Genomic DNA, 15,054 nt, shown 5'->3' on the forward strand with positions numbered 1-15,054 from the left:
TTGCCCCGGGGCTCTGGCTCGCTGGGGACGGCCAGGGGTGGGGCCTGGAGCGAGGGCGGGCCTCGGCGGAACTCCTACGCGAGGGGCGGAGCCCGGGCTCGCGGTGGCCCGGTCAGGACCCGGGCGAAGCTGCCGGGTAGTCTCTGGGAGGCGGGGCCGGGGAGGAAGCGGGCGGGGTGAGAAGGCTCCTAAGCTGAGGAAGCCGACTGCTGAGCTGCGCAGGGACCCCGACTGGAGGTCCCCGACCCGAGGCCCAGAGGGAAACCAGGGAGCCCAGGCCATGCAGCCCAGGCTGCGCCTCCCTCGCCTTGGCTTTCTCGGTGCCGCTTCCTCCCGTTACCCACGGAAGACCTCTCCTGGTCCTTCTCTCATTCCTGAATGATCCCATCATGCTCATGGCTCACCAGCTCCAAGTCCTCGTATCCAGCCCAGACCTCTCTCCTCTGCGCGCCAGCCCCTGGACATCTCCACTCTGACGTCCTCAGGCCTCTCAAACACCCTGTTCCAAATGACCTCAGCCATCCCCAGTCTGCCTCTCCTTTTCCCTGTGTCAGCCCTGGCCCTGCCACCTTCCAGGGGCTCCAGCCGGAAACCTGGCCACTACTGTAGATGCCACAACTCTTCTCTTAGTAACTTGCATCCAGTCTTTCCACGAGGTCCTGGAAAATCTGCCCACTTCTCCCCACTGTCACTGCTATCACTGAGTTTAAGTCACCACTATACCTCCCACTGGACTGTGGCTACAGCCGCCTCCCTGCAGCCAAAGAGCTCCAACATCCAGATCTCACCTCATCAATCTCCCTTTGAACATCAACCATATGACCAGATCCTAGTTTTCTGCACACCCTCAGTGACCAGAGCCTTCCACACTAGTCCACAACCAGGAAGAACTGGCAGTCTTGGGAACTGCTAATCCACGATCCCTAGTGCACCTTCACAACCCTTTCTGATCCGGCTTCTTTGACCATGGGTTCCTGTGTGTGCCTTGGCTCTAGTCCAACAGGCCCCAGCCAGACTGGTCCTACCAGGATACCTCTGACGTCTCTGCCTGGTGAACTCCTACCCAACCTTCAAAACTCAGCCCTCGTTACCTCCTCCATGAAGCCTTCCTGATCCTCAGATGCTGTGTTTCTCAGAGCCTAGCTCATCCTGCCAGCACCTAACTTAACAGACCCAGGGCCTAGGTCTCACCATGGAGCTTCAGCCAGCCTAGGGAAGGGACTGGAATAGGCATGAGATGCTGGGCAAGTCTGCCCTGTCTGGGCCTCAGGTCCAGAAAACATAGGATTTAGACAAAGTCCAAGTTTGGACTTGATGATGCCACTTAGAGGACCATAGGCTGGTGAGGAGAGAAGCAGGTCAAGGGCCCATTTCCTCCAGGACATGGAAACAGCCCCAGTCAACTGAGGCGGAGATGCCACCACCTCTGGAATTGGGCCCTGCAAGAAGTGGCCAGGTGGGTGGAGAGAGGACGAGGCCTGGGGGCTCAGTGGCTTCAGAGAGAAGAATGAGGCCTGCACCGAGGTGCAGGGCCTTGTGATGCATGGCCAGGGTACGTATGGGCTGTGGCCACCTGCTTCCCTGCAGAACCAAATAAATGTTATGGGAGAGAAGCCAAGCAGTGGCCTGGCCGCAGGGACCCCTCAGCGAGTGCCAGCCCATCTCTGAGCCAGTGTTCCCAGGGCCTGTCCTGACTGCTCCGAGGAGTCTGGCTGGGGCCTCTGGAGGCAAAGCCCCGGCCCTGCCCTGTCTTGGACACATATTCAGACGCAGACAGCAGTGGCTTCTTTACTCCCTGAAGTCCTCTTTTCTCCACAGAATATTTACAAACAGGGAAGGGGTGGAGGCCACCAAATAAAGGGCTGGGGAGGGGGGCAGTGCTAAGATGCGCCTCTGCGCAGGGAGAGTTCCTGAGAAGGGCCCAGTGTGACCACGGTGCCCTCAGGGGCCCAGGTGGTCCCAGGTGGCTCAGGCCAGGTCAGCGGTGGGAGAGCCCAGCTGCTTGGAGGCCAGGAGCAGGCGTGTGGCTGCGCTCTCAGACTCTGCCTGCAGCCGTCGGTTGTTGTGTCTCAGGCTCCGCACCTCCTCCTCCAGGGCTGCCCTGTCCGCCTTCTCCTGGGGTGGCCGGGGAAGACAAGAGTCAGAGCCGCCAGCCCCTTTCCTGGGGCAGCCTTGTGACTCCCCCCAAGCCCAGCCCACCCCTCACCTTCTGCAGGTCCTCCTGCAGCTTCCTGAGCATGGACTCCAAGTGAGAGACCTTCTCTGAGAGGTTCCCAGGCTCTGGCCTGAGGACATGGGGGTCAAGACTCAGCAAGAACAAGGCAGGGCGCAGCGCACCAGCTGACTCTCAGCCCCACCTAATGAGAGGGCCCCGCCGGTCTTTTAGGCATATGTGGCAGCAGAGCCGGGACAGAGCTCCACCCCAGAGGACAGGCATGAAGTGGGGGGTCATGTGGGCAGGTAAAGCGGCTGTGGGGAGTTGGGGAGCTTACTCAGCATCAGACTTTGGAGTTCCCTTAGGGTCTCCGCTCTCTGGGATGGGCTGTCCTGTGGGGACAGAGGGACCAGGTGGGCAGTCAGAAAGGGGGCAAGAGCACTGCCCAGGCTTACTGCAGCACCCTGGTGGCCTCACCCTCTCGGGACAGCGACTCCAGAATGGTGTTGCAAGTGGAGGCGATCTCCGAGATGGCCTGCCACTCATCCTCCAGGGTCCCACTGCCTGCCTCCGACATGACTGTGGGCACAAGGAGCAGGCTGAGCTGGGGAAGCCCAGAAGCACCCCCCGACCCATCCCCTGCTCTCCTGGGTCCAGACTCACTCCTGCTGATGGAGTTCCGCAGAGACAAGGTACGTGGCAGAAAGGAGGCCCTCAGCTCTGGAGCCGGGTTGCCCTTGTCCTCAGAGCCACTGGGACTGCCTGGCCCGTCCTGTGCGACAGAAGTGGATACCGATTCAGTGATGCCCACTGTTACCACTGTGCCACTGGGCTCCAGAGCCTGGTTTCTGCTCACCTGGGTCAGGGGTGCCTCACTGTCAGCACTGGGTACTGATGGCTTGGCCGTGGTGGCCAGGAGGAGGTCCGGGGTGGTGTTGGGCAGGACTGGGGCCTCATCTGACAGGGAGCTGGGGAGAGCAGGGGTGGCTCAGAAAGGGAAGCCGCTTTCCCAGAGGCCTGGAGGAGAGGGAAGGCCAAGAGTGTGCACCTGCGTGGTGACAACGAGTTCTGGCTGTGCAGGAACTCAGTCCTCTCCTCGGCCAGATTCCCAGGCGCTGGAGGACTGCCACCATCTTGCAGGCACAGGTGCAGCAGCTGTTTTGTGGTGGGCAGCAGGGTCACCCCCTGGACCTCATCCTGCACAGGCTCTGGGGCCCCCCGCCGGCTGGGCTCCTGCAGAGACAGCATGTACAGCTCCGAAAAACTCCTGTGGAGGGGGACAGGGTTAGGCAGGACTTCCCCAGTCCCCAGTGTCCTGCATCACCAGCCCCACCCCCAGCCCAGCTCACTACCAGAAGCAGGAGAGCTCCCCAGCTTCCAGACAACAGTGAAAAATGTCTGCCTGGTTACTGGCCATTCTTCCAGACCATGGTTCAAATTCCAGTGCTGCCCCTGGATATCCCAAGCAAATCACTCTGAACATCAATCTCTCCATCTGTGAAATGGGGATAATAGTACCAACCTCATAGTGTGCTGTGAGGGTTTAAATAAGACGTTTAAATTGCATAAATCCCAAAACTACTGTCTGTAGCCAAATCCAACCTGTGCCTTTTCCTTTTCTTTTCTAAAGCAGATGTGCCAGCTGCTGTACTGCAAGCTAAGCATGGATTTTACTTTTTTTTTTTTTGGTTTTTTTTTTTTGAGATGGAGTTTTGCTCTTGTTGCCCAAGCTGGAGTGCAGTGGCATGATCACAGCTCACTGCAACCTCCTCCGCCTCCTGGGTTCAAGTGATTCTCCTGCCTCAGCCTCCCGAGTAGCTGGGATTACAGGCGTCTGCCATCATGCCTGGCTAATTTTTGTATTTTTAGTAGAGACGGGTTTCACCATGTTGGCCAGGCTGGTCTCGAACTCCTGACCTCAGGTGATCCACTTGCCTCAGCCTCCCAAAGTGCTGGGATTACAGGTGTGAGCCACTACACGCAGTCCGGATTTTACATTTTTAACTAGTAGAAAAATCAAAATAATATTTCATGATAAGTGAAAATCATATAAAATCCAAATTTCAGTGTCTGTAAAGTTTTAGCGAGATACAGGCACATTTATTTTTCATTTACCTACAACGACAGAGTAGCTGCGGCAGAGACCAGATGGTCCAGAAAGCCTAAAATATTTATTATTTGGGCATTTACAGAAAATGTTTGCCTACCCCTGGCTTAGCACAGGAAATTATCAATAGTGTGTAATGTGTGTGGTGGTGGCAGGGGGGCGGGTGTCAACACTTTAAAAAAAAAAAAAGAAAAAACAGATAGTCGGGGCTATTTGATCTTTTAAGCAGTGGGAGCAATGCGCTTAACTGGTCCCATTCTACATATGAAGAAAGAGGTTCAGGGCATGGTGGCTCACGCCTTTAATCCCAGAACTTTGGGAGGGCGAGGCGGGTGGAGCACCTGAGGTCAGGAGTTCAAGACCAGCCTGACCAACATGGTGAAACCCCGTCTCTACTACAAGTACAAAAAATTAGCCGGCTGTGATGGTACGTGCCTGTAATCCCAGCTACAAGACAGGCTGAGGCAGGGGAATTGCTTGAATCCGGGAGGCGGAGATTGCAATAAGCCAAGATCACACCATTGCACTCCAGCTTGGGCAACAAGAGTGAAACTTCGTCTCAAAAAAAAAAAAAATTAAGAGAGAGGAACGAGAGAGAGGAGAGAGAAGAGAGGAAGAGAGGGGAGAGAGAGAGAAGAAGGAAGGAGAGAGAGAGAGAGAGAAGAAGGAAGGGGGGAGAGAGAGAGAGAAAAAGTAAAGGGGGGGGGAAGAGAGGGGGAGGGAGGGAGGGGGAGAGAGAGAGAGAGAGAGAGAGAGAGAGAGAGAGAGAGAGAGAGAGACTGAGACTGAGACTGAGACTGAGACTCAGGCGGGCTAAGAGACCAGAGATTATTTCTAAAAGGAAAGGTATCCACAAGGGGTTCCTGAAACTGCTGATGGCGACCCGAGAGGCACAGACTGTGCGGTGGCCAACTGCCGGCCTTCCCACCTCCCCGCGTCCCCGGCACCCTGACCTGCGGGGCCGGCCGCTCTCGTCGGGGGGCAGGACGGTGACGCAGACCTTGGGCGCCGAGCGCAGCAGCTGGGCAGCGGCCTCGGGCCGGAGGCTGGGCAGCGTCTGGCCGCACACGCGCAGCAGGCGTGCCCCGGGCCGCAGCCCCGCCGTCTCGGCGAACGTGAAGCGCTCCACGTGCGTGACGAAGCCCTCGGCGTCCACCTCGAAGCCCAGGCGGCCTTGACCGTCGCGGGGCAGCGCCAGCTCGCGGGTCTCGCAGCCGCGGCTCACCAGCTGAGGGCGGGGCGGGGCGAGTGGGCGGGGCTGCCGGGAGGTGGGGCTGCCCCAGCGCCCGCCCCCGTGCCCGCCCCCTGGACTGCGTCCCAGGCCACATGGAAAGTTCCACAGCCCCCGAGGGTCGCGTGCGCCACCGCCCGAGGGATGAGGACCAGAAGTCGCTTACTCGAGGGCACCAGTTCCGGCCTTGCCAAGCCCCAGGGCTAGCTCTGCCCTCCTCGACTTTCCCTTCCGCAGGAGTGGGGGACAAAGACGGAGGGAAGGATCCAAAGCAGGCCCCGCCCCGCCGCGCGCAGGTGCCCCAGTTTCCCGCTCAGGCTCACCTGCAGGCGCGCCACCACCTCGCCCACGGCTTGGCTGGGGGACCCGTCGAAGCGCAGCGTGATCGCCTCCCCGCGGCCGTGGTACAGGTCCAGCTGCTGCTCGGAGAAGGTCCAGGCCAGCACGTCGCGACAGGCGCAATTGAACACTACACGGCCGTCGCGCGGCGCCACTAGCACCAGAGCCTCGGCCGAGATGCCCAGCAGGCAGGGCACCTCGGCGCCTTCGGGGCCACTCGCCTGAGCTCCGGCGGCGACCCGCGCCCCAGACGCAGCGCGCACGCCCCACACCAGTGAGCCAGCTGCCTGCAGCTCGGCGCCTGGGCCCCGAGGGGCTGCCCGGCGCCTCCCCCCTAGGGAAGGCAGGCCGAAGCGTGAAGCCGAGTCCAGCGACGTAGTGGTCACTTCGTTGGTGGCCAGGTCTTGCAGGTACTGCTGGCGGGTGCGTGTGGCCATGGCGTGGAACTGGCGTGCGTGGCCGGCCGCCTGCTCGCCATTCAGCGCCTTGGCCAGCAGGAAGGCGCGGAAGTCGGCGTTGGCCGCGAAGGGGCCTCCGCCAGCAGGCAGAGCTGGCCCAAAGGCCGGGGTGTCCTGGGTGCGGCTGACGGCCACCCTGCGGGGAGGGAGGTGGAAGTGAGGGGCAGCAGGACGCCATGCCCACGGGAGACCTGGGACCACACCGGTGCCTACCTGTAGGAGGTGTGCGGTGTGCAGGGTGCGTGTGCCCGCACCACTAGGAACACGTGCTGGAAGTGTGAGCGGATGGTGGCGGGGCAGAAGGGCTTGCTGCCAGGCTCCTGGAACACGATGGTCACAATGTCGTTGCCAATGTGACGCTTCCGCAGGAGCTGGGGGTTGGATAGTTGGGGCTCATGATGAGGCCTGCCATGCCCCAAACCCCTCCTCATTCAAGCAGGAGAAAGCCAAGACACCAATGGCTCCCCACTGCCCCTGGTGAAGACCTAGGGTGTTTGCCTTTGGGAAGGGGCCACCAGAGGGGCCGGTTGTTGGGGCCAACAGAGCTCCCGCCAAAGCTCAAATGTCATGGACCATGCAGGGCCCTCCATGGTTCCTGGAAGCCCCACCCCCACGCTGGTCCCCCTCACACCTGCTGCTGGTTGTTGGGGGTGTAAGGCAGCATTGTGGACACGTGGAACATGATCTCGTGGTCCTGGTACGTGGTGTAGAGGGAGTGTGTGCCTGTGGAATCCGCTGTGGCCAGGGAGTTAGGGATACAGAAGGAGAAAACAAGGGGAATCTGAGTGACTTGAACTTGCCATTCCTGTCTGCACACAGGAGCCTCTGTGCCCCAAACAGCAGGTGGACAACCAGTCATGCCACCAGCCAATGCCCAGCCAGTGAGATCCAAGGGCCTCATCCCTGGGTGCCCCTCCTCCCCTCCCTCCACAGGCTCCAGCCCCATGCCAGAGTGAAGGGGGGTCAGGATGGGAGCGTTGAAATAGGATGAAGACAGAAATGAGAAGGGGTCTCAGAGAGAGGCCAGGGTCAGGTGTCCTAGGAGAACAGGTGTCACTCCAGGCCCAAGCATGTGTGGTATGCTGGGAAAGTGAAAGGCAGGCAGGGGGTGCTCAGTACAACACCTCCCAGGGGTCCTGGGGCCCCTTCCACCGGGGAGGCAGGGGCACCTCTCTTCCATGAGGCTGAGCTGCTGGAATGTGTTTGGTGGAGGGGTAGTGCCCCCAAACCACTTTAGCCCTAGCTCAGGCAGTAGGGTACTTGGGCCTTGAGGGACAGTCCCAGCCCCTCCTCTCAGCCCATAGCTTGGCCCTTATAGCCATGACTCAGATCCTCAGCTTACACAAAGAACTCTCCAGCCCCCAGCCCCAGGACTGTATGGACAAAGGAGTGACAAGGCAATTCGTGCTCACCCCTTCAGCACAGATTTGCTCCCACCCCTCCCGCCCCTGGGCCTCACTTTTGGTGTCTAGTTGGGCCCGGTAACTCTCAAAGCCTTTGAGCCGCACTACATCGCCCAGCAAGGTGAGAAACTGCATGAAGGCTGGTCCCGCCTCCTGGTTGTTGTACATCTCCTCCTCTGAGCCCTGGCCCGCCCGGCAGTACAGGATGCCCACCTTGCGCTGGAAACTCAGCTGTGGGTAGGAGACAGAAGGCATAGGTCTCAGTCCCCCACAGCCCCACCCCACCAGCTCTTAGGGAATGGATGGGACGCTGGCCTGGGGGCTGAGCACCAGCCCTCTCTGAGCCACTTGTGTCCTTGCCTGTCAGGTGAGTAGTTTGTTGTGCTCCTCGTGCTTGGGAGGGCACAAGTAGGAAGGGATGGGAGGAGGCTGGTTCCCATGTGGCAGTAGAGAAGGTAATTCACGGAAAGAACCCTTCCAATAAACATACACATTATCATCCTCCTTATCTCAAGGCTGGACTGTCCTCTCCACCCCTGAATCCAAAGCACCCCCACCCCAGCCCCTTTAGGCCTTGAGCCAGGCGCCACCTCTGCCACCCATGCCCTCGTTTCTGTGCCCTCTGTTCCCGGCTCTTCCCTCTGCGGATAACTGGATAACCGTGCCCAGCTCAAGGTGCTCTGAGCTCCTCCGAACAGCACAGGCTACCACCAGCAGTCACCTCCCTTTTCTACAACTAAACTTGTCTGCACTCACAGTCCCTACTTCCATTTCATTCCTCCCAACCCCCTGCACCTCCCACTCCCCATATGGACCGCAGATGTGGCCTCATCCTGGCGGCCTCCCGGCCACAGTTGGCACTGAGGATAGCTGGAAACTCACCTTGCCTAGGGCCCCAGGGACCCCGTCCTCTTCTGCCTGGGCCTCTTCTCCACCCATGCTCCTCCCACTCCCTGGCTGCAGCAGGCATGACACCCCCATCTCTGCCTCCCACTCAGACCAGCCTACCAAACCCAGGCCCTTTTCTCCAGCTGCCTAATGTCTCACCTTGCTGTGGCTCCTCCTCCTTAAAGCACCACTCCTGGGGGCCAAGAAGCTGGGCAGTCCTAGCACTTCACCTCTTCCAGTCAGCCACATGACTACCCAGTCCCTCTTGGACTGTCACCTCCTCTTCACCTCCACTATCGATGCCATTGTGTCCAGCCTGGGCAACTGCAACAGGCTTCAGCCTGGCCTCCCCGCCCCATACAGTCTAGTCCTCATGCTGCAGCCAGAGAGTTGCCCCTCTCAGATCTGCACTGGATCCCTCCATGGCTCCCCAGTGCCCATGGTAACAAATGCAAGCTTCTCCCCAGCCCCTCCCCACAATCCCGACCCCAGCCACGCTGAACTGACTGCCTACTGTGCCATGCTCTCATTCTCCAAGCCTTTGCACAAGTTACTCCTTCTGACTGGAAAACACCTGCTTATCCAGGCTGGAGCGCTTTTATGTTCTCTCTCCTGGAAAACCCTGGCCAAGGAAGGGCTCTCAGCACTACCCTTGTGGCCCACGGAGCCCTCAACATTCCCCTTTCAGTGTTATCCTGCTCGTGTATTTCAGCAGTTCTCTGTGGGTCTCCTTCTCCCACCCAGCTGTGAGCTACTCAAGCAAAGCACCTGGTCTAGACCTGTCCCCAGCATCCAGTCTGAGGCCTGGCACCAAAAAGGTCTAAGAAATGTTTGTTGAATGACTGATGGGTTGAATGACACAGAGAAGACTCAGCCAATAGGCAGCTTTCAGCATGGAGTGGGGGCTGGAAGGAGCCACTCCAGGAAGCTGGAGCACCACATGTGAGAGGAAACCCAGCAGGGGCTGTGGGGGAAATTGGCCAGGAATGATGCGGGAACTGCAGGACCAGTGGGGTGAGTCAGACCAGGGCGTCTAGGGCTGTAAAGATCTTTTTAAAATGCAGACTCTGGGCCGAGTGCAGTGGCTCATGCCTGTAATCCCAGCACTTTGGGAGGCGGAGGTTGGCAGATCACAAGGTCAGGAGTTCGAAACCAGCGTGGCCAACGTGGTAAAACCCCGTCTCTACTGCAAATACAAAACTTAGCTGGGCATGGTGGTGCACACCTGTAATCCCAGCTACTCGGGAGGCTGAGGCAGGAGAATCACTTGAACCCGGGAGGTGGAGGTTGCAGTGAGCTGAGATTGCACCATTGCACTCCAGCCTGGGTGACAGAGCGAGACTCCATCTCTAAATAAATACATAAATAAATAAAGAGCAGACTCTGATTCAGATGGTCTGGGGTGGAGCCCCAGAATCTGCATTTCTAGATGATGTGGATACTGCTGGTCTACAGAGCTCACTTTTGAGAATCAAGGCTCCAGATGACCTCTGATACTTTCTCTCTGAAAATCTAGCTCTCCTGGGGTCACCACCCAGCCCAGGGTCAGGGTCAAGGCTAGGGGTTTGGGAGCTGAGCAGGCTGGGTTCAGACTGGGGCCAGTTGTGGGCTCCGCGGCCGGTCACTCACCACTTGCTCATCCAGTGTGAGCAGCGTCCGTGGTACCTTGGGTGAAGCTGAGCCCAGGCGCAGGCAGCTGGGGCTCAGCTGCGGCGCCACGTGCTCCAGAAGTTTCCTTGGGGACAGACCCCGTGGGGGCCCTGGCGGCAACGCGTCCTCCGAGATGGTGCCACGGAGGGTCCGGAGCTGAGGAAAGGGTGTAGGGGAACTCAGGATGCATACAGGGTGTCGGGGAGGCAACCCACGTCCTGATTCCGCGATCCCGGCCCACCTGCGTAGTCCGCACGATGACGCGGTAGCTGTGCAGGGTGCCCCCTCCGCTGCCCTCCTTCTCCTCCCGCCGCAGGCTCACTGCCACCGGGCCCAGCGACTCGTCCATCCCGAAGAAGTTCTGATGTTCTGGGGGAACGCGCCGAAGAAAATGATTGGTCCCGCCCGCTGGCAGCCCCGCCCCCGCTCGACCACGCGCATCACTAAGCTCCGCCCTCGGCTTCATCTCACCACCAAATGCTGACCCTAGACTAAGTCCCGCCCCTCTGTAGCCCCGAGCTCAACATCTTGATCTCAACCCTGATCCAGAGGTGGACCCAGACCCAGACCTAGATCCACGCAGCCAGCTCCCAGGCCTAAATCCTGCCTTGGCCCCGCCCACCACGCCCCCATTCTGTCTTCTGTGTCCTGGAGCCCTCTCCGCAGTGCAGGTGAGAACAAGGTTCACGGATGCAGGGCTTTGGGGCCTGAGTTTTCACCCCACAGAAGTGCCCATAGGGAATCTCTCCCCAGCCCGGCAGGCTGAACCAGATGGAGGCAGAGGGACCAGTGCTGGCTGGGGGTGAGGGGCCAGGGATTAGCCTTAAGAAGGTGGTTGAAAGTGGGTCCAGGAGGACCCCAGCTCAGCTCTTGAGCCCTCTCAGGGCCAGGGACTTTACAGGAAATGGACAGTTCATGAGCCCTACTGTGTGCACTGCAGGTGACAGGGACCTCTTCTTCAGCACCCCTCCTCCCCTCCCTGGAACTGCCTTTCCTCACCTTTGCCATAGAAGTACTTGCGGTAGTAGCCAGCACCCAGGTCTGCGTGCTCCAGGCTGTAGGCCGAGGTTCTGTTCTGTGGCTCCTCCAGGATGGACACGGCCGCGTTGGGCAGTGCAGGGGGCACAGGTGGGGATGCTGGTCCACCCAGGCCTAGCTCACCCTCACCCCCGAGCTCACACACAAAGCCAGGTGCCCCATGCAGCAGGTCCGAGCTGGCAGCCTGGTGGTCCGCTGAAGCCAGGGTCCCAGAGCTGGCCTCTGAGTGGCTCCCCGTCCCCTGAGACCTCGGAGCCCAGTCAAAGAGCAGGCTTTGCACGTCATAGTGGGCAAACCATCGAGGCTCAAGCACTGGCGGGAAGGCAGGCTCTGGTTCCTCGGCTGGCAGCCCCAGCAGTGCCAGCGGGTCAGTGAAGAGCCGGGTGGAAGTGGCTGCAGGGCGGCTGGCCTCTTCGTGGCTGTGGGCACGGGCACGGGGGCTGGCTGGCGTGGGGGGTCTGGCCTCGCCTGCATCACTGCCGCTGCGCAGGAGCGGGCCCCGGACTGGCCTCGGATCGAAGGTGTGCGGTGTCAGCGGGGGCCGTGCTGGCTGGCGCAGCTTGCGGGCAAAGAGGTCATCCGTGGACGCAGGGGTCATGCCCCGCCGAGGGCTCCCCACACCGCCAGCCCACATGGGCATGTTCTGTGGGCCTGACTCTCCGGGGGCTGGGCCGCATTGGCGGGCACGGGTGTTTGGTGCCCAGCCGGAGGTTGCGGCAGCAGTTCCTGCCCTGAAGGAGGAGGGGGCTGTTCAGAGGGGCCTGGGCAGAAAACAGGAACCCAGGCCCCCAGCCTGGTCCTCCACCACCCGCGTTGGCTTCCGGCCCCCTCCGAGACCATCAAAGCTGCTTCCGCTTTCCAGGCCACTTCCTTTTCTGCCTAGGGCTGAGGTTTTCAGCCCCCTCCCCGGCTTAGCTGGGCAGGGCTAGAGGCTGGGCTGTTGGGTCTTGGCCCTGAGGGTCCTGGAGCCTGGGCAGTCCTGGGGCTTCCAGGGTCCCCCAATTGCCACCCACACACCTTAGCTTTGGCCTGGGCCCAGAGTAAGGGTCCCACCAGGACCTAGCCCAACTGGACAGATGACTTGTATTGGCTGGGATGGGAAACCCAGGGGCCACTGGTGTCTGGGTCCTGCCCACTTAACAAAGGGAGGACGTCCTGTCCCCAGAGACCTTCCTCCCTGCCCCTCCCACTTCCTTCAGGGTCCCTGGAGAGCTGATCACCCAGAGAGGTCTGATCTCAGTGCCCTGGACCTCAAGGCCTCAATACCACAAGGACACATGGGTTCCCAGGGGGGCAACGGCAGGGCAGCAGGAATGGCAAGAGGACTTCCTTCAGCACAGGAAGTAGCCCCAACTGTGGGCCCAGCCCTCTGCCAGGCCCCTACATCCTGAGGAAGGTGCTGGGGTCACAGCAGCCGTCATGGGACCCCAGTCACCCTGGCCTGAAGGACAGGCCAGCTCATCTTCTTGCAGGCTACTGTGCCCAGGCTTGGGCACAAGAGGAGTCACAATGACAGGGACCCATAGGGACCTCTGCCTACCTGGTCTCACTGATGCAGACAGGGAGGTCTGAACCCCATGTGACAGATGGTCAAATGAGGTCCAGAGGAGATGCTCTTGCCTGAAGCAATTCCATGTCAGAGCTAGGATTTGAGCCTGGGTCTGTTCATCTTCAGGGCCTAAGCAGGGCTGCACCTGCCCACTGCTGTCTGTGTGCGTAGGTGTTGGGGGGGTGGGTGTTGGGCTGAGGTTCAAGGTCTCACAGGATGCAAGATTGAGACACCCAAAGCCCCAGGGACCTGCTAAGTGCGGAAATGTGACGCCAGAGGCAGGTGCAAATGTTGGTGGGAGAACTTCAGGGAAGCCACGCCCAGGCAAGACCTGGATGGACTAGGCAGTGAGGACAGGGAGCTGGGGACCTTCCACTGGGGGTACAGGCATCTAATGGTGGGTCTTCCTGCAGCACCCAGCGACATCATGCAGGGCTGGGCCGGTGGAGAAGGGGCTCCACACACCCCCTCACCTGGGGCCTCCAGAACCAAGCAAGGGTCTGTTCCCCAGCCCAGGTGCCTTCTACCTTATTTCTCCTGAATAAACTTCCATGCTGACCTTGAGCTTCTGTTTTCTCATCTCTAAAATGGGGTTAACTGGCTGGGCGCAGTGGCTCAGGCCTGTAAGCCCAGCACTTTGGGAGGCCAAGGTGGGGGCGGGGGGGGATCACCGGAGGTCAGGAGTTCGAGACCAGCCTGGCCAACACGGTGAAACTCTGTCTCTACTAAAAATGCAAAAATTAGCCAGCTGTGGTGGTGCGTGCCTGTAGTCCCAGCTACTCGGGAGGCTGAGGCAGGAGAATCGCTTAAACCTGGGAGGCGGAGGTTGCAGTGAGTCGAGATCACACCACGGAACTCCAGCCTGGGCGACAGAGCGAGACTCTGTCTCAAAAACAAAACAAAACAAAACAAAAAACCTGGGGTTAACTATTTCTGTCCCCTCCCAAGGCTGTTGAGAGACTGAGAAGAGTGAAGTGAGTGTCGCTAGCTATCTGTATGTGTGACGGGTGTAGCCCCTGGCTCCATGAGCCAAGCTCTGGGCATATCCAGCGCTCGGGCCTGGGCTATAGTGTGTGAAGGAGTAGGAGGGCATGAGGGAGGGGGTTGCAAGCCCCGCTCCGTGTGGGCTGAGCTCTGCACGCTTGGAAGTGAGCTCTGTGCATGTGTGCACCCAGCCTGTGGGCTGCCTCTTGCTGTGGCTCAGTGCCAGGCTCTGGCGCTGCCTTGAGGGGTGTTCTTGGGCTCTGCCCCCCACCCTGAAGCTTCACACAGGGTCCATTGAGGCCAGGACATTCCTCCGGGTCTGTGTCACTAGGGGTGGGGGGAAAGGGCCGGCCCCGCCCCCACAGATCCGGAAGGCCTGGCTGCCCCAGGAGGAGGAGCTGGCCACTTCCCAGCACATCTGGAGGTCATGACCCCATTTCGGCTGCCAGGGGGCGCGACAGATGTTTCCTCCCAGGCCAGGCGAGGGACTGGGGTGGAGGCCGCCTAAGGAGAAAAGGAGCCTCAGAATAAGGGGGAGCCCCGCACACACTTGCAGTGTTGAGGGGGAGGGGGGGTCACAGCACCGCCACCAGGAGTCAGGAGCCGCCGCCTCCACTCACCGGTTTGCTAGCCAGGCTAAGCCGTCACACAGAGGAAGTAGGAACGGCTGGTCAGAGACAGGGGGCTGGACATATTGACTCGGGACTGAACTGGAGCCCGGAGGGAAGTTGGGAGGGTGCTGGCGGCGAACGTGGCGAGGACCCCACTCCCATACACATCACCCGGGCCCACGGCTAGGCCCTCTCCCCTGACGGGCCCGACAGCAGTGCCTCCCGTCCCTTGCTCCCGCCAGTACCTCTGGGGCTCCCGCCCAGCCGCCGCCGCCCGCGCTGGGGTCCCGCTGACGCTCTCCCGCTACAGCTCCCGGCGCCGGCTCCGCCTGGGGGCGGGGCCATGTCGGGGGCGGGGCCATGTCGGGGGCGGGACCGGCCCGGAGCTGTCTGCGGCGGGAAGCGCAGCAGCGGGGATTTCAGGCCTGGGGGCGGTCAGCCCTGAGCAGTGCTGATTCTAAGGCTATTTCCTCGGCTAGGAAAACTGTGCCTGCCTTCCAGACCAACCGGGGGTAGCCCCACCTAGCATCCAGTTCTCTGTCAGTATGCAGCAGATGCTCGAGTCTGCCACTACTTTATGGAGCACTTGCTAAGCACTGGGCCCTGGGCAACTGTTCCACTAGTGCGCTCTCATTTATTCA

At 60.2% G+C, this 15,054-nt stretch overlaps 1 protein-coding gene across 3 annotated transcripts; it reads right to left on the bottom strand.

Moving 5' to 3' along the window:
* Window positions 1–1,784: 1,784 nt before the first annotated feature.
* On the bottom strand, window positions 1,785–14,760 carry SIPA1 (signal-induced proliferation-associated 1). Of its 3 annotated transcripts, none has more exons than XM_007983792.3 (16): window positions 14,659–14,760; window positions 11,231–12,000; window positions 10,473–10,600; window positions 10,211–10,387; window positions 7,750–7,924; window positions 6,922–7,025; window positions 6,504–6,661; window positions 5,817–6,426; window positions 5,216–5,490; window positions 3,204–3,422; window positions 3,012–3,123; window positions 2,819–2,927; window positions 2,633–2,734; window positions 2,493–2,547; window positions 2,207–2,285; window positions 1,785–2,115 (listed from the first exon to the last, which is right to left on the bottom strand). In XM_007983792.3, the coding sequence occupies exons 2-16, from the start codon at window positions 11,907–11,909 to the stop codon at window positions 1,969–1,971; spliced, it is 3,129 nt and encodes a 1,042-aa protein (XP_007981983.1). In that variant the 5' UTR covers window positions 11,910–12,000; window positions 14,659–14,760; the 3' UTR covers window positions 1,785–1,968. The 3 variants fall into 3 exon arrangements, with proteins under 3 accessions (XP_007981983.1, XP_007982065.1, XP_007982144.1); XM_007983874.3 differs by lacking the exon at window positions 14,659–14,760 and adding an exon at window positions 14,423–14,640; XM_007983953.3 differs by lacking the exon at window positions 14,659–14,760 and adding an exon at window positions 12,810–14,395.
* Between the last annotated feature and the right edge of the window lie 294 nt (window positions 14,761–15,054).

Source organism: Chlorocebus sabaeus, chromosome 1 (genome assembly GCF_047675955.1).
Source record: "Chlorocebus sabaeus isolate Y175 chromosome 1, mChlSab1.0.hap1, whole genome shotgun sequence".
In the NCBI taxonomy this organism is placed as follows: domain Eukaryota; kingdom Metazoa; phylum Chordata; class Mammalia; order Primates; family Cercopithecidae; genus Chlorocebus; species Chlorocebus sabaeus.

What these genes read in the sequence shown, in the direction of transcription:
- SIPA1 (XM_007983792.3), bottom strand. Translation starts at nt 11,909, where the DNA reads ATGCCCATGTGGGCTGGCGGTGTGGGGAGCCCTCGGCGGGGCATGACC. An exon ending in GGCCCAACTAGACACCAAAA is followed by an intron (nt 7,026 to 7,749) that starts GTGAGGCCCAGG and finishes CCCTGGCCACAG; the next exon opens with CGGATTCCACAGGCACACAC. An exon ending in ACACCGCACACCTCCTACAG is followed by an intron (nt 6,427 to 6,503) that starts GTAGGCACCGGT and finishes CCCTCCCCGCAG; the next exon opens with GGTGGCCGTCAGCCGCACCC.